General features: G+C 42.3%; 1 protein-coding gene across 1 annotated transcript; it reads left to right on the forward strand.

The window, feature by feature from the left end:
* Positions 1 to 570: 570 nt before the first annotated feature.
* On the forward strand, positions 571 to 18,194 carry tgfbr2l (transforming growth factor beta receptor-like). The gene is made up of 10 exons (XM_084179917.1): positions 571 to 740; positions 7,860 to 8,010; positions 12,489 to 12,691; positions 12,918 to 13,081; positions 13,360 to 13,614; positions 13,707 to 13,883; positions 14,229 to 14,480; positions 14,781 to 14,922; positions 15,064 to 15,191; positions 17,242 to 18,194. Exons 1-10 carry the CDS (start codon positions 692 to 694, stop codon positions 17,503 to 17,505), a joined length of 1,785 nt encoding a protein of 594 aa, XP_084036043.1. The 5' UTR covers positions 571 to 691; the 3' UTR covers positions 17,506 to 18,194.

Consider the following 18,194-nt stretch of genomic DNA (forward strand, 5'->3'; position numbering starts at 1 on the left):
TCAGCTGCTGTCTGCCCTGCCCTGTGTCCATAGTCAAATATACCGTTAGATAAAATCGTTAGGTAAGGATAGGTAGGTGTTACCAAAATAACAATATGTTGCATTATAACGCACAGTGAAAGTGTAAATTAGGCTGTTATTGCTAGCTCAAAGTGAATAGAATAAAATAACTTTTTCCTGGAATAAATGTCGGTTGTGGCATTCGATAAGACAATAAATACACAATAAACTACACACAGCACAAATCACATTTGGCAGATATAAATAGGCCTACTAGGTTATAGCCTACAATTGGAGACAATTAGACCCTCCATTTTCAAGAATGCTTAGGCCTATTCTGAGCTATAATTAGTATTATTATTATTAGTGTTATTAGTATTATTTAATATAATCTACTATGATCCTACTACACATCTCATGTCACCCTGTCACCCCACATTCTACGGGGTTTAGGATCCGATTAATGAAGTCCAGTTCCTGGGCGGGTCCCTTAACACAGCTGGATGAAAAACATCTGGATCCGCCTACACGGAACTCCAGCCAAAAGCCCCGAGCCCAACCAGTTGTTTCACTGAATACGACTTCAATAAGCTAAATGAACGTCTATCTTACTACTCACGTTCCCAAATACATTGACAGATACAGCGCGACCACGACGTTTTAATCAGGTTTACATTTGTATGTTAATATTATGGGGTGCTGGAGATTCTCGGCAGTGAATATTGTTCTTCTGTCTTTCTGTAAGTATTTTTTTATTCGCTTACTCACTCCGTATTCACTTTTAAGTGTTCAGTGTCCATTGTTTCTTCAATCTGGTGAAGTTGTGAAGGGGGAGGGGGATCAAATGTTTATTCAAGGGAGGTTCTGGTCGTGTAAAACAGACGCTCAAAACTTCTATTTATGAAATGCGACTTTTAGTTTTCTTGTCCATTCTTCAGTGGAAAAGTGACTTCGGTGTAATTTTCTCAATATCATATATGTGACGGAATAGCCTAATTAAAAAATAAATAAGTCAATAACTGTCATTTCTTTCTTTCTTTCTTTCTTTCTTTCTTTCTTTCTTTCTTTCTTTCTTTCTTTCTTTCTTTCTTTCTTTCTTTCTTTCTTTCTTTCTTTCTTTCTTTCTTTCTTTCTTTCTGTTGATTTGTTTTAATCAAAAAAATGTATTCACTGTAGCTAGGCTATATGTGATTTATTAAACCAGTAGTTTTACCTCATGTAACATACGTGCTCGACCTAGGTACTGTCCAACTAAATGATGTCGTGACAGTCACCTAAACTCAATCAATAGTAGGAAGAGACCTAAGAACATCTGAAGGCACATAATAAAATTGAAATGACTGAATGATCCAAGTCATCAAATCTGGTGAACAATATATTTCTGACACTTGACAGTTCTTTAGCTATTCCTGTTATTTATTATCAGCAGATTTTGAATGTTTAGAATATAATTTTACTTGAAAGCACATATTGTTTACTCTCATGTTCAGTGTTGCCACTATTAAGAGAATCTGAAGTAAACTAAATTAACTCTAACATTTGTCTCACACAATTTCCCACAACCATTTCTGAAATTATTTTATTATGAAGTCAATAAGCTACAACAACAACTCACAAGCATTAGGGTTATTTTATTTCATTACATAAAAACATATGAAACATTTTGCTCAAACCCGGCTTGATCATTACATCAATGTGTGTAACTTTGAATCAAAATAAAAAAAACGAGTTAATTAGAACCAGAGTGTCAGTAATGATGAAAAGATGCAATAGAACTTTGATGCAATGTGACCACATACATTTTTTTTACTGCTGCCATCTGTAATGGAAATTTCCAAACAGGAAATCGATTCTAAGGCTCAATTATCCATGCTGCATGCAAACAGGGGCACTTCTCCTCAGGGAATACAAGATTGAAGCATAGATTGAGGAGGAGTTCGGAGCTCATGTAGGCACTGTATATCGAGAAGTAGGGAAACTTCTCACTTCGCCCATTTTCAGTGTGTCCTCTAGAGGACTTAAAAAGTTGCACATTTACTACTTACAAGTTATTTTGACGAAGCAAAGTGACACAATACATAGATAAAATGTAGGTTGAGGAGGAGCACAGAGGTCATGTAAGTACTATAGAGGTAATGGTGAACTTCTCACATGTTATGAAGAAAATTAATCCCGGGCTATAGCACCAACTAAAAACTAATTGACATTCACGCTACAGAACTTAGTAAGAGTTGAACAAGTCTTCTTTTGAATTGTGTATGTATTTAACTTCTCACATGTGTGCGCTCTTGGGGACATAACAAGTTGCATACTTACTACTTGCTGGTGATATTCAGTGATATTGAGGGAGCGAAGTAACACAGAGCACAATGAGTGCTGTGGCATGATGAGCTTTGTGTTGTGTTCTCTAGCCTGACCTTCCATCATCCCACATCAGCCCACAATGACAAGATTGTGATGACCTAAGCAGGCGAAAATAAGATGCAGAAATCCCCTTCATTCTCCACCCCCCTCCTCCTTCTCTCTGTGCCCAGCTTGTGATGGCCACTGGGGACACACACTGACCCCTGTGTGTTCTTTTAGCCTCTGTCTGCATACCAAATGTCACCCTATTCCCAACATAGTGCACTACTTTTGACCAGAGCCCTATGCCAAATGTAGTGCACACTGCACTATATAGGGAATAAGGTGCCATTTGGGACAAAACTTTTCTGTACTTTATTGAAAAGGCTCCCAAGATCGCTAGGCCTGGTTGGCAAGGGTTGCACAGCTCTCATTGAGGAGAAAAGAACGATTCAACAGATTCAAAACAGATACAGTGGCTTTTCATTGCTGGGTATGAGATAATAATCCTTTTAAAAATGACAACAGTGAATACTATGACCTCCGGCTCGGGTCAACCCTCTTCTTGGTTTAGCTTCTTATTCTCATCCTTTGGCTCCAAAAGGGTTCTTCAGCTGTCCCCATAGGATAACCCTTTTTGGTTCCAGGTAGAACTATTTTTAGTTCCAGGCAGAACCCTTTTGGGTTCCATGTAGAACCCTCTGTAGAAAGCACTCTACATGGAACACAAAAGCATTCTACCTGGAATGAAAAGGGTTCAACTTGGAATCAAAAAGGGTTCTTCAAATGGTCCTCTTATGGAGACAGCCGAAGAATCCTTTTAAGTTCTAGATAGCACCTTTTTTTCTAAGAGTGCACAATAAGATGGCAACAATAAGATGCTTCACTTGGACTTGTAGGTCAGAGAAATGTATGTAATGCAATTTTCATATCTCTATCTCATGTATTTTTATTTTGATGCTATGAATATTGACTAACTGATTGTGTTGTGCTTATTAAGGTCCAGTTTTAAGACTGGACTAAATCACATCATTCGATTGTTAGAACTACAGTACCTGACTGCGTAAACTTTATTTATTGTTTGAGACTAGGTGGGGTCCCTCAAAGGGACATACGTTCAGTATGCCTGGGTAATTTAATTGTGTTCTTGTCTATTGTATCAGGAAATACTTTCCTTTTGAGTCCTGTGGAGAGGGATTTCAGCATGCTGCATCAATAATAGGGAGATTGGTTGGTGTAGAATGGGCCAACTAGTGGCCTGGTTTGGTTACTACGCTTGGTGGGGGTCAGCTGAGATTCTGTCACTTATAAAACTATAAGGCTGACTGCTTTGAAGCAAGCTTTTTCGCTTGGTCAGGTGAACTTTGCACAAACATGGACTATAGGACGACATCAATATGTTTTCTTCTGGCCAAGGGGACAAAATAAATGAGAGTGCAGATGGGAATAATATTTTATTTGGGAGTTTTGTTTTTCTTATTTACCCATAACAGGCAAACTGTTGTATGTTTTGGTGTTGTCTGATCTTCTACAAGCGAGATCAAGACACTATTCGGAAAAGATTTGACCCTATATAGGTTACATTTTTACAGAACTGATAAGTTACAGTATGTATTTGATCTTTTTAGAACCATCAAACGTTCAGCTCTCCCGCTGTGTCTGTGTTTACTCATAGAAATAGAATCACAGATCCACCCATTACAGACCGATTGACTTGCATTTGGATGCCAATTCTAGTCATTCTATTTCTATGGGTAAACTGATAGGGAACCAGGGAGAGTTAGTTGAGACCTGAGGCTGAAACTGAAAAGCAAATAAATGCAGCCAACATCCCCGGGCCTCCCGGCTGTAAGCACACAGCAGAGCAGTTGGATTTCCCATAAGACACACACAAAAAAGACACAAAGGGGCTGAGCTTCAAACTTGGCTCAGGCCGAAACTTCTGGCTTCAATTTATTTCTGGAGCAGTCACTGCTGATTTTAATTAGTTGAAAGTTTACGTTGAAAGTTTTTGCTTAGCCAGCCTTTTAGTTTTTCTTTTTCTTTTTTCTTCCCCCTTTCTCCTTTGTCTTTTTTCTTTTTGTGTGTGTGTGTGTGTGTGTATATATATTTTGTTGGTTGGCATTGGCCAACATCTGGAAGCCTTTGTGAAATATGTGTACAGCCTCTTTTAATGTTTGCATAGTTTTGTTAGATCACCATCCCTCTGGGAGTGAAAAAATCCCTCATCATCTGGCTTTAATCAGCCATTAATATTGTTGTGATGTGGCAACACAGCACAGGGAGGGGACGGCAGATACAAGATGCGTGGGAAGGAACGCTCACAATACTTTCTAAAGCCTGAGACCAGCCACCCGGACAGCTGATGAAACTGTGGGTTTGCACAACCTAATAATTTCTGCACAAACTGTCAGAAACCGTCTCGGAGAAGCTCATCTGCATGCTCGTCGTCCTTACCAGGATCTTGACCTGAGTGCAGTTCGGCGTCGTAACCAACTTCGATGGCCACTGGGATGCTGGAGAAGTGTGCTCTTCACAGATGAATCCCGGTTTGAACTGTACCGGGCAGATGGCAGACAGCGTGTATGGCGTCATGTGGGCGAGTGGTTTGCTGGTGGGGTTATGGTATGGGCAGGAATAAGCTACGGAAAATGAACACAGTTGCATTTTATCGATGGCAATTTGAATGCACAGAGATACCGTGATGAGATCCTGAGGCCCATTGTCATGCCATTCATCCGCTGCCATCACCTCATGTTTCAGCATAATAATACACGGTCCCATATTGCAAGGATCTGTACACAATTCCTGGAAGCTGAACACTTCCCAGTTCTTCTATGGCCTGCATACTCAGACACGTCAACCATTGAGCAAGTTTGGGATGCTCTGGATCGATGTGTACGACTGCGTGTTCCAGTTCCCGCCAATATCCAGCAACTTCGCACATCCATCGAAGAGGAGTGGGACAACATTCCACAGGCCACAATCAACAGCCTGATCAACTCTATGCAAAGGAGATGTGTCGTGCTGCATGAGGTAAATGGTGGTCACACCAGATACTGACTGGTTTTCTGATCCACGTCCCTACCTTTTTTTTAAACGTATCTGTGACCAACAGATGCATATCTGTATTCCCAGTCATGTGAAATCCATAGATAAGGACCTAATTTATTTATTTAAATTGACTGATTTCCTTATATGAACTGTAACTCAGTAAAATCTTTGAAATTGTTGCATGTTGCATTTCATATTTTTGTTCAGTGTAGTAACCAGTAGCTACTGAAGCTTCAGCTTCCAGCTGTTCTTGGTAGGCCTGCTACTGGTGGGGATTGAACAATGCATTGCATGTGGTTTGGAAGCTGCCTCAAAGTACATATGAGGCACCGAATAAAACAACCCCCATGTCTGCAGACCTTCACACTTAATGGATATCCTATCCCAGTCCTTGGCTGCAAGCATTTGGGATGCACACCTCCCCTTCACTAGATGAACCAGAGCGGAGTCTGCAACCTATCTAATGTAGCTTGTCACAATAAAGAGGGTGTGCTCTAAACAAAATCACATTTGGCAGATTGGTGTCCTAAGAGCCATATACAGTACACATGTAAAGTATAGGCCAAGGGCTCGATTCAATCCGTAATGCTGAAGATCTACAGTTGAAGTCGGAAGTTTACATACACTTACTGTAGGTTGGAGTCATTAAAACTTGTTTTTCAATCACTCCATACATTTCTTGTTAACAAACTATAGTTTTGGCAAGTCGGTTAGGACATCTACTTTGTGCCTGACACAAGTAATTTTTCCAACAATTGTTTACAGACAGATTATTTCACTTATCATTTACTGTATCACAATTCCAGTGAGTCAGAAGTTTACATACACTAAGTTCACTGTGCCTTTAAACAGCTTGGAAAATTCCAGAAAATGATGTCATGGCTTTAGAAGCTTCTGATAGGCAAATTGACATAATTTGAGTCAATTGGAGGTGTACCTGTGGATGTATTTCAAGGCCTACCTTCACACTCAGTGCCTCTTTGCTTGACGTCATGGGAAAATCAAAAGAAATCAGCCAAGACCTCAGAAATAAAATTGTAGACCTCCACATGTCTGGTTCATCCTTGGGGCAATTTCCAAACGCCTGACGGTACCACGTTCATCTGTACAAACAATAGCATGCAAGTATAAACACCATGGGACCACGCAGCCGTCATACAGCTCAGGAAGGAGACGCGTTCTGTCTCCTAGAGATGAATGTACTTTGGTGCAAAACGTGCAGATCAATCCCAGAACAACAGCAAAGGACCTTGTGAAGATGCTGTAGGAAACAGGTACAAAAGTATCTATATCCACAGTAAAACGAGTCCTATATTGACATAACCTGAAAGCCCGCTCAGCAAGGAAGAAGCCACTGCTCCAAAACCGCCATAAAAAAGCCAGACTACGGTTTGCAACTGCACATGGGGACAAAGATTGTAATTTTTTGAGAAATGTCCTCTGGTCTGATTAAACAAAAATATAACTGTTTGGCCATAATGACCATCGTTGTGTTTGGAGGAAAAAGGGGGATGATTGCAATCCGAAGAACACCATCCCAACCGGGAAGCACGGGGGTGGCAGCATCATGCTGTGGGGGTGCTTTGCTGCAGGAGGGACTGGTGCACTTCACAAAATAGATGGCATCATGAGGAAGGAAAATTATGTGGATATATTGAAGCAACATCTCAAGACATCAGTCAGGAAGTTAAAGCTTGGTCGCAAATGGGTCTTCCAAATGGACAATGACCCCAAGCATACTTACAAAGTTGTGGAAAAATGGCTTATGGACAACAAAGTCAAGGTATTGGATTGGCCATCACAAAGCCCTGACCTCAATCCTATAGAAAATGTGTGGACAGAACTGAAAAAGTGTGTGCGAGCAAGGAGGCCTACAAACCTGATTCAGTTACACCAGCTCTGTCAGGAGGAATGGACCAAAATTCACCCAATTTATTGTGGGAAGCTTGTTGAAGGCTACCCAAAACATTTGACCCAGGTGAAACAATTTAAAGGCAATGCTACCAAATACTAATTGAGTGTATGTAAACTTCTGACCCACTGGGAATGTGATGAAATAAATAAAAGCTGAAATAAATAATTCTCTCTACTATTATTCTGACATTTCACATTCTTAAAATAAAGTGGTGATCCTAACTGACCTAAGACAGGGAATTTTACTATGATTAAATGTCAGGAGTTGTGAAAAACTGAGTTTAAATGCATTTGGCTAAGGTGTATGTAAACTTCCGACTTCAACTGTATGCTCCAGCACAAAATATATTTAAAGGCAATGTTCCTGTGTAAACGCTGCATTATGTCGGCTCAATCAGAAATTACCTTTACATTTCAATAGCGCTAAAATGCTAAACTTCGGCGACACGCATTGAATCGAGCCCCTAGTCTATGGTTCTGTTTTGTGCCAGTAATTTTATTCAAATCCAGAAGTGATTTGTTCTGATTAGTGTGTGTGTATTCCACAGGTCTTCCCATCCTCTCCTTCACACACATCAGTACCAACCTGTGTAAGTGGTGTGACTACTCCAGCCCTATCTGTGAGGACAGTGTGTGTTACACCAACTGTTCCCTCTCCTCCTTCTGTACTCTGACTGAAGAGATCTGCATTGCAATATGGTAAGTGTGAAGGTTTTCATCAAAGGACTATCACCCAAGTTCAAGTTTATTTGCCATATACAATATAATAAATGAGTCTTTCGCACCAGAGCTCTTGCTCTCACATTAAAAACAGCAAAAACATTCAAATATACATACAGTGGGGGAAATAAATATTTAGTCAGCCATCAATTGTGCATGTTCTCCCACTTAAAAAGATGAGAGAGGCCTGTAATTTCATCATAGGTACACGTCAACTATGACAGACAAATTGAGAATTTTTTTTCCAGAAAATCACATTGTAGGATTTTTAATGAATTTATTTGCAAATTATGGTGGAAAATAAGTATTTGGTCACCTACAAACAAGCAAGATTTCTGGCTCTCACAGACCTGTAACTTCTTCTTTAAGAGGCTCCTCTGTCCTCCACTCGTTACCTGTATTAATGGCACCTGTTTGAACTTGTTATCAGTATAAATGACACCTGTCCACAACCTCAAACAGTCACACTCCAAACTCCACTATGGCCAAGACCAAAGAGCTGTCAAAGGACACCAGAAACAAAATTGTAGACCTGCACCAGGCTGGGAAGACTGAATCTGCAATAGGTAAGCAGCTTGGTTTGAAGAAATCAACTGTGGGAGCAATTATTAGGAAATGGAAGACATACAAGACCACTGATAATCTCCCTCGATCTGGGGCTCCACGCAAGATCTCACCCCGTGGGGTCAAAATGATCACAAGAACGGTGAGCAAAAATCCCAGAACCACACGGGGGGGACCTAGTGAATGACCTGCAGAGAGCTGGGACCAAAGTAACAAAGCCTACCATCAGTAACACACTACGCCGCCAGGGACTCAAATCCTGCAGTGCCAGACGTGTCCCCCTGCTTAAGCCAGTACATGTCCAGGCCCGTCTGAAGTTTGCTAGAGTGCATTTGGATGATCCAGAAGAGGATTGGGAGAATGTCATATGGTCAGATGAAACCAAAATAGAACTTTTTGGTAAAAACTCAACTCGTCGTGTTTGGAGGACAAAGAATGCTGAGTTGCATCCAAAGAACACCATACCTACTGTGAAGCATGGGGGTGGAAACATCATGCTTTGGGGCTGTTTTTCTGCAAAGGGACCAGGACGACTGATCCGTGTAAAGGAAAGAATGAATGGGGCCATGTATCATGAGATTTTGAGTGAAAACCTCCTTCCATCAGCAAGGGCATTGAAGATGAAACGTGGCTGGGTCTTTCAGCATGACAATGATCCCAAACACACCGCCCGGGCAACGAAGGAAGCATTTCAAGGTCCTGGAGTGGCCTAGCCAGTCTCCAGATCTCAACCCCATAGAAAATCTTTGGAGGGAGTTGAAAGTCCGTGTTGCCCAGCGACAGCCCCAAAACATCACTGCTCTAGAGGAGATCTGCATGGAGGAATGGGCCAAAATACCAGCAACAGTGTGTGAAAACCTTGTGAAGACTTACAGAAAACGTTTGACCTGTGTCATTGCCAACAAAGGGTATATAACAAAGTATTGAGAAACTTTTGTTATTGACCAAATACTTATTTTCCACCATAATTTGCAAATAAATTCATTAAAAATCCTACAATGTGATTTTTATGGATTTTTTTTTCTCATTTTGTCTGTCATAGTTGACGTGTACCTATGATGAAAATTACAGGCCTCTCTCATCTTTTTAAGTGGGAGAACTTGCACAATTGGTGGCTGACTAAATACTTTTTTTCTACTAATGTTGATCTGGTTTAGCTGATAGCTTCCCATTCTATCAAATATATTTTGACAAGATATATTTCCCAATATACTTGCTCACTGGACTGTTATGCTCCTCTACTACAATAATTATCCTCATCATGACAATAATTCTTGAACTCTCAGTAAACAGGATATATAGTTGATCCAAATGTTTGTATGTGTATCCCAGACAAAACAAATGTTGCTCCTAAATATTAATTGAGTTTCTTTAATGAACAATACTGCTAAGAAATGATGATGAGTGGCAAGTGTGGTGAGTGGGGTATTTGCTATGTTTGCGATGAGGAGGACAAAGTTCATTGTGGCTTTGTTTGAATGTTGCTCACCGTCTGGTATGCTGGGCCCTAGTGGTCAAACCTCTACAGCAGGGAGGGCCCCCTATTCAAGTTTTACTTAGGGCCCCAAAAAGGCTAGGTCCGGATCTGACTGCATGTGTGGGTATGGATGTCGGAATGTAGACCCGCGAGCCACTGTGGCCCATCAAGATGAGTTCCGATTTTTTGTGGCCCCCACTCCCATCAAAGTTGCCCATCCTTGCTCTACAGTAATAAAGAGAGGGTCTTAGATCCCAAAGTAGTGCACTTTATAAGGAATAGTGTGCCATTTGGTACACATTCTTGATCTTAGTTTCTCCCCTCGTAGCCCAGAGTGGTTGTTTCTAGGAAGTATCTACTGACCTCTGAATGACAGAGGGTTTGTCACAAATGGCACCCTATTCCCTATATAGTGCCCTACTTTTGACCAGAGCACTATGAGCATGTCATTTGGGACCCCTCCAAATTGAAAAAGACTGGTGTTATTGAGACTGGTGTTGTTGTTGGCAGGATACAAAGGCAGATTGGATTGACCATTTGTAAAATAAAAACTTCCAATCCACTCTAGCAAATACATACAGTGGGGAGAACAAGTATTTGATACACTGCCGATTTTGCAGGTTTTCCTACTTACAAAGCATGTAGAGGTCTGTAATATTTATCATAGGTACACTTCAACTGTGAGAGACGGAATCTAAAACAAAAATCCAGAAAATCACATTGTATGATTTTTAAGTAATTAATTTGCATTTTATTGCATGACATAAGTATTTGATCACCTACCAACCAGTAAGAATTCCGGCTCTCACAGACCTGTTAGTTTTTCTTTAAGAAGCCCTCCTGTTCTCCACTCATTACCTGTATTAACTGCACCTGTTTGAACTCGTTACCTGTATAAAAGACACCTGTCTACACACTCAATCAAACAGACTCCAACCTCTCCACAATGGCTAAGACCAGAGAGCTGTGTAAGGACATCAGGGATACAATTGTAGACCTGCACAAGGCTGGGATGGGCTACAGGACAATAGGCAAGCAGCTTGGTGAGAAGGCAACAACTGTTGGCGCAATTATTAGAAAATAGAAGAAGTTCAAGATGATGGTCAATCACCCTTGGTCTGGGGCTCCATGCAAGATCTCACCTTGTGGGGCATCAATGATCATGAGGAAGGTGAAGGATCAGCCCAGAACTACACGGCAGGACCTGGTCAATGACCTGAAGAGAGCTGGGACCACAGTCTCAAAGAAAACCATTAGTAACACACTACGCCGTCATGGATTAAAATCCTGCAGCGCACGCAAGGTCCCCCTGCTCAAGCCAGCGCATGTCCAGGCCCATCTGAAGTTTGCCAATGACCATCTGGATGATCCAGAGGAGGAATGGAAGAAGGTCATGTGGTCTGATGAGACAAAAATATAGCTTTTTGGTCTAAACTCCACTCGCCGTGTTTGGAGGAAGAAGAAGGATGAGTACAACCCCAAGAACACCATCCCAACCGTGAAGCATGGAGGTGGAAACATCATTCTTTGGGGATGCTTTTCTGCAAAGGGGACAGGACGACTGCACCGTATTGAGGGGAGGATGGATGGGGCCATGTATCGCGAGATCTTGGCCAACAACCTCCTTCCCTCAGTAAGAGCATTGAAGATGGGTCGTGGCTGGGTCTTCCAGCATGACAACGACCTGAAACACACAGCCAGGGCAACTAAGGAGTGGCTCCGTAAGAAGCATCTCAAGGTCCTGGAGTGGCCTAGCCAGTCTCCAGACCTGAACCCAATAGAAAATCTTTGGAGGGAGTTGATAGTCCGTATTGCCCAGCGACAGCCCCGAAACCTGAAGGATCTGGAGAAGGTCTGTATGGAGGAGTGGGCCAAAATCCCTGCTGCAGTGTGTGCAAACCTGGTCAAGACCTACAGGAAACGTATGATCTCTGTAATTGCAAACAAAGGTTTCTGTACCAAATATTAAGTTCTGCTTTTCTGATGTATCAAATACTTATGTCATGCAATAAAATGCAAATTAATTACTTAAAAATCATACAATGTGATTTTCTGGATATTTGTTTTAGATTCCGTCTCTCACAGTTGAAGTGTACCTATGATAAAAATTACAGATCTCTACATGCTTTGTAAGTAGGAAAACCTGCAAAATCGGCAGTGTATCAAATACTTGTTCTCCCCACTGTACATAACCAATCCAAACAAAACCACAAAAGTAAAAAGTCAACTATAGGCTTTCCCAGAGACATTTTCCTATTGGAAAATGTCTAATTAAGTTCAGTTTACTAGTTTGATAAGTCACTTTATGATTGATCTGTGGAAATGTAAGTAATTAACTTTGTGTGTGTGCGTGCATGTGAGTGTATGAGTGCGTGTACAGCTTTAACGTCTGTTAGTGTCTGCATCTGTGTCCCAGGCGGAAGGACAATGAGAGTATGAGTGTGAAGACGTTATGCCACCAGCCCCAGCAGCCCCTGGAGAACATCATGTTGTCAAACTACTCCTCCAACGAGTGTGTGATGGCTCCTCAGCCCTCTGAGGATGGGGTCCTGTTCGTTTGTGGCTGCCTGGGAGAACACGAGTGCAACGATAAGCTTATATTCGACAAGGGCTCCAATGGTAACAGCACTTGTTTTACTCTAGAACCAGGCACAGTGTACAGTACATGGTGCAACCAGAACATTTTAATTTGAAAGGGATTAATTTACAATTGTCTATTAATAAAAAATGCAACGTGAGGAAAAAATAGACATTTATAATGTAAATACAAAATGTAGTAGTAATGTATACTAACCTATGATCCGATTCCATGTTGTCTTCACTGTGTTTTTAACTGTGTCCTCAGGTTTTTCCAAGCTCAAGAGTAAAGATGTGATCCCAGTGGTGGTGATCAGCCTGGTCCCTCCCTTTTTAGTGGCTATCATCGCTACCATGGCTTTCTACCTGTACCGTACCAGACAGCCCGGCAAGCAGCCCAAAGACTGGGCTCCCAAACGCACACACTACCAGGTAGGTGGATATACCAGGTATGGGAAAATATAGGCGGAGTCCCAAATGGCACCCTATTCCTTACAACATAGTGCACTAATTTTGACCGGAACCCATAGGTCCCTGGTCAAAAGTAGTGCACTATATAGGGAATAGGGTGCCATTTGGGACACTGCCATAACCGACTGGAAGCTACAGTACATTACTGTTTGTGAAAAGGTGTAAAGTAATCCCTTATGGGATGGGTAGCTAAAGGCCACTTGATACGTAACTAAAAATATACTGAATTAATTCACCAGGCCTTGGACATCCCAGAGGGACTAAGTGGGGAGGCCATCACCGGCGGTGAGGACTGCCATTACAAGCTGTCAGCCATCAATAGCGACGCTACATCTGACATGTCTCCCGTCCGGGCCCATAACTTCAACCCGAACACAGAGCAGCTACCCATCCAGCTAGAAGCCTTGGTGGGGAAGGGGAGGTTTGCTGAGGTGTGGCGGGCCAGGCTTCACCACCAGGCAGCTGGTTCTCAGTATGAGACGGTGGCAGTGAAGGTGACGTGTCCCCCCCCCCATTTTTTCCTGTAGTGTTTTGTGTCATTTTCATGTGATATAACATTTGGAATAAATGTTTATTTGATTTAAAGATCTTCCCGTCTGTGGAGTATGTGTCCTGGAGCAACGAGAGGGCCATCTTCTCTGACGCCAACCTGGAGCATGACAACGTGGTTCAATTCCTTACAGCAGAGGAGCGAGGGCCCTCCGGCTCCCCTCAGAGGCAGTACTGGCTGGTCATGGCCTACCACGGCCTGGGAAACCTACAGGTTAGTTTGATTTTGCTTTGTTTTGTTTATTGCTAGGTTGATTAAGTGTATATTGTTGTGTAACTCAGTTGGTAGAGCATGGCGTTTGCAACACCAAGGTTGTGGGTTCGATTCCCACGGGGGGCCAGTATGAAAATGTATGCACTCACTAACTGTAAGTCGCTCTGGAAAAGAGCGTCTGCTAAATGACTCAAATGTAAAATGTTATATGGTGCAGTAGAAGACTAGAAAAGATAACTAGTACATTTTATTGTATATACAATTTCATAAAAATGTTGTCAAATAATCCTGTGCGGGATGGGTCACTAAATGTGTCATTCATGAATTCATTAATTAATTCATTAGGACTTCCTGGCGGGCCATGTGTTGAGCTGGGCTGAGCTGTGTGCTATGGCTGGGTCGGTGGCTCGAGGATTGGCCCACCTCCACAGTGACACCACCCCCTGTGGGATCCCCAAGGTGCCGGTGGCCCACCGTGATCTGAAGAGCAGCAACATCGTGGTGAAGAGCCGTAGAGAGTGTGCCCTCTGTGACTTTGGTCTGGCTCTGAGGCTGGACCTCTCCCTCACCGTGGATGACTTTGCCAACAGTGGCCAGGTAAGGTGGAACAGGTGAAATGCCCAGGGAACCTGTATCAGTGTTCCACTCTAGCTACAGCAACTAAGCAGTAGGCCTACGCATGCTGCCTTCTGACATAACTACAAGTATCTGAGAGAATTCTTATGGAAAATAACAACATATTAAATTGTAGAGTCCTGGTTGAATGCCCCCTTGTATAAAAATTATGCTATATGAATGAAATGGTATTATAAAGCCGTGCTAAAACCAGAATGAATCAGCAGGCCCCTCATGTATTGTTTATTTGTTTAAGCTACTGTCACTGTCCTTGTTGTCCAGGTGGGTACAGCTCGCTACATGGCCCCTGAGGTGTTGGAGTCCAGAGTGAATCTGGAGGATCTGGAGGCCTTTAAACAGATGGATGTCTACTCCATGGCCCTGGTCCTCTGGGAAATGGTGTCCCGCTGCGAAGTCATAGGAGGTACAATAAGCTATTATTTTATGGGCCGATTCAGGTGTAAATGTTCGTAATTCAGACTTTGATGAAAGTAGCATAGTCTATAAATGTAGAATAGATGATAAATAACAAAGGATTTACAGTGTGTTTCCTGTATTTTCATAGAGGTTAAGAGTTATGAGCTGCCGTTTGGCTCTAAGGTGTGTGACCAGCCGTGTGTGGACAGCATGAGGGACCTGGTCCTGAGGGACAGAGGCAGACCTGAGATACCCACCAGCTGGAAAACACATCAGGTAAACTGTGTGTTTGCGGGCATGCGCACGTGAGAGCGTGGTGAGGGAACTGGGTAGTCAGCACTTCTTGACAATGCAGCTTTTAAAGGCAATGTTACCGTGTTCGCTGAGATCACATTCAAGGTAAACCCTGCAGATGTCGGCTCAATTGGAAATTACGTTTAAATGTGAAGCGTGCTACAGCACGGTTTCAGATTGAATCCCAGCTTGAATGATAACATATGATAACAGTTAACAATCACATCAATCATAAATAAAAGCTCTGGTTGTGAACAGGTTTGGGGTCAATTCTATACCTTCTCCGCTATGCAATCCGGTTTCCGAGCTGGTCATGGGTGCACTTCAGCCACGCTCAAGGTCCTAAACGATATTATAACCGCGATCGATAATAGACAGTACTGTGCAGCCGTTTTCATTGACCTGGCCAAGGCTTTCGACTCTGTCAACCACCGCATTCTTATTGGCAGACTAAATAGCCTTGGTTTCTCAAATGACTGCCTCGCCTGGTTCACCAACTACTTCTCAGATAGAGTTCAATGTGTCAAATCGGAGGGCCTGTTGTCTGGACCTATGGCAGTCTCTATGGGGGTGCCACAGGGTTCAATTCTTGGGCCGACTCTTTTCTCTGTGTATATCAATGACGTCGCTCTTGCTGCTGGTGACTCTCAGATCCACCTCTACGCAGACGACACCATTTTGTATACATCTGGCCCTTCATTGGACACTGTGTTAACAAACCTCCAAACGAGCTTCAATGCCATTCAACACTCCTTCAGTAGCCTCCAACTGCTCTTAAACACTAGTAAAACTAAATGCATGCTCTTCAACCGAACGCTGCTTGCACCCGCCCACCCGACTAGAATCACTACTCTCGACGGGTCTGACCTAGAGTATGTGGACAACTACAAATATCTAGGTGTCTGGTTAGACTGTAAACTCTCCTTCCAGACTCACATTAAGAATCTCCAATCCAAAGTTAAATCTAGAATCGGTTTCCTATTTCGCAACAAAGCCTCCTTCACTCATGCTGCCAAACATGCCCTCGTAAAACTGACTATCCTACCGATCCTTGACTTCGGCGATGTCATTTACAAAATAGCCTCCAACACTCTACTCAGCAAATTGGATGTAGTCTATCACAGTGCCATCCGTTTTGTCTCCAAAGCCCCATATAATACCCACCACTGTGACCTGTACGCTCTTGTTGGCTGGTCCTCACTACATATTCGTCGCCAAACCCACTGGCTCCAGGCCATCTATAAATCACTGCTAGGCAAATCCCCGCCTTATCTTAGCTCATTGGTCACCATAGCAACACCCACCCGTAGTCTGCGCTCCAGCAGGTATATCTCACTGGTCATCCCCAAAACCAACACCTCCTTTGGCCGCAATTCCTTCCAGTTCTCTGCTGCCAATGACTGGAACAAATTGCAAAAATCTCTGAAGCTGGAGACACTTATCTCCCTCACTAACTTTAAGCATCAGTTGTCAGAGCACCTTACTGATCACTGCACCTGTACACAGCCCATCTGAAATTAGCCCGCCCAACTACCTCATCCCTATATTGTTATTTATTTTGCTCATTTGTACCCCAGTATCTCTATTTGCACATCATCTCTTGCACATCTATCATTCCAGTGTTAATACTAATTGTAATTATTTTGCACTATAGCCTATTTATTGCCTTACCTCCATAACTTGCTACATTTGCACACACTGTATATATATGTATTTCTGTTGTATTTTTGACTTTGTTCTGTTTTACCCCATATGTAACTCTGTGTTGTTGTTTTTATCGCACTGCTTTGCTTTATCTTGGCCAGGTCGCAGTTGTAAATGAGAACTTGTTCTCAACTGGTTTACCTGGTTAAATAAAGGTGAAATAAAAAAAATATAAAATATTCCAATTCAGCCAATACAGGAAGTAAACCGATAGAAGTAAATATACATTTTCCGTTTACTTCCTGTATTAACTAAATAGAAATGGAAATGAACCCAACCCTGGTTGTCAATAATCAAACCTTCCTGGTCTTGCTCTTCTCTACTGCAGGGGATGAATCTGCTATGTGCCACCATCACTGAGTGTTGGGACCATGACCCAGAGGCCAGGCTCACAGCCCACTGTGTGTTGGAACGCTTTGGAAGTCTAGAAGAGGAGATGGAGCAGGGGGGGTTAGACGCTGTCAACAACAGCCAGGAGTGTCCTCCCTTTGACACCTCCCCTGACTCCACCGGCTGTGATGTGGACACTCTGGCCCCTGAAACAGACACAGAGAGGACCCTCATCCCTGGGAAGATAGGTGAGATATTATAAGGAGGACTTAAACTCGATCACCAAAAAGAGACACATTTTTGTATGATAGATTGAAGGCACTCTACCCTACGAACAAAGAGGAAAAGAGACACATTTTTGTATGATAGATTGTATCATTTGAAGGAGCTGGTCTCCGGATTGATTTTTAATATAGCCTTTATGAAGTGTCTTATGAATGCACTTATGAACTTTTGCCACTGAAGAGATATTATTTCTGCCCCTTGGAAAGTTGTGTGTACAGGATTCAGGGAACAGCGCTAACCAGCAGACCACAAATCATTATCCCAACGTCACTATCACACTGTAACATGTCAATTTTACCAATAACTCAAAAAGCAGATTAGTTTCAAAATCTTAAGTACATACATCCTGTAGTGAATGATGACATGGATTCGTCCTAAATGCAGGTTGAAGTTTATTTTCATGAGTCTTGTCCTTGAGGCAGAACGGAGCTATTTCCTTTTAGATAGGCCAGCTGCAAAGAAAAAAATTGGCTATTATTGAAAAAATTCATGAAAAGAAAAATTTGCTTTTTGGCCTTAATTTAAGGTTAGGGTTAGGCATTAGGGTTAGCAGTGTGGTTAGGTTTAAAATCAGATTTTATGACTTTGTGACTGTGTCAGCTAGTAACCACTCTGCAGAGCTGCCTCCAGAACAAGATTCATGACAGAAAAACACTAATTTGCATT

The sequence above is a fragment of the Coregonus lavaretus genome, assembly GCF_964263955.1.
Source record: "Coregonus lavaretus genome assembly, chromosome: 16".
NCBI lineage: Eukaryota > Metazoa > Chordata > Actinopteri > Salmoniformes > Salmonidae > Coregonus > Coregonus lavaretus.

Coding starts and splice junctions, on each gene's coding strand:
- tgfbr2l (XM_084179917.1), top strand. CDS start 692: ATGGGGTGCTGGAGATTCTCGGCAGTGAATATTGTTCTTCTGTCTTTC. Junction 12,692..12,917: donor ATTCGACAAGGGCTCCAATG/GTAACAGCACTT, acceptor CTGTGTCCTCAG/GTTTTTCCAAGCTCAAGAGT. Junction 14,923..15,063: donor CCGCTGCGAAGTCATAGGAG/GTACAATAAGCT, acceptor GTATTTTCATAG/AGGTTAAGAGTTATGAGCTG.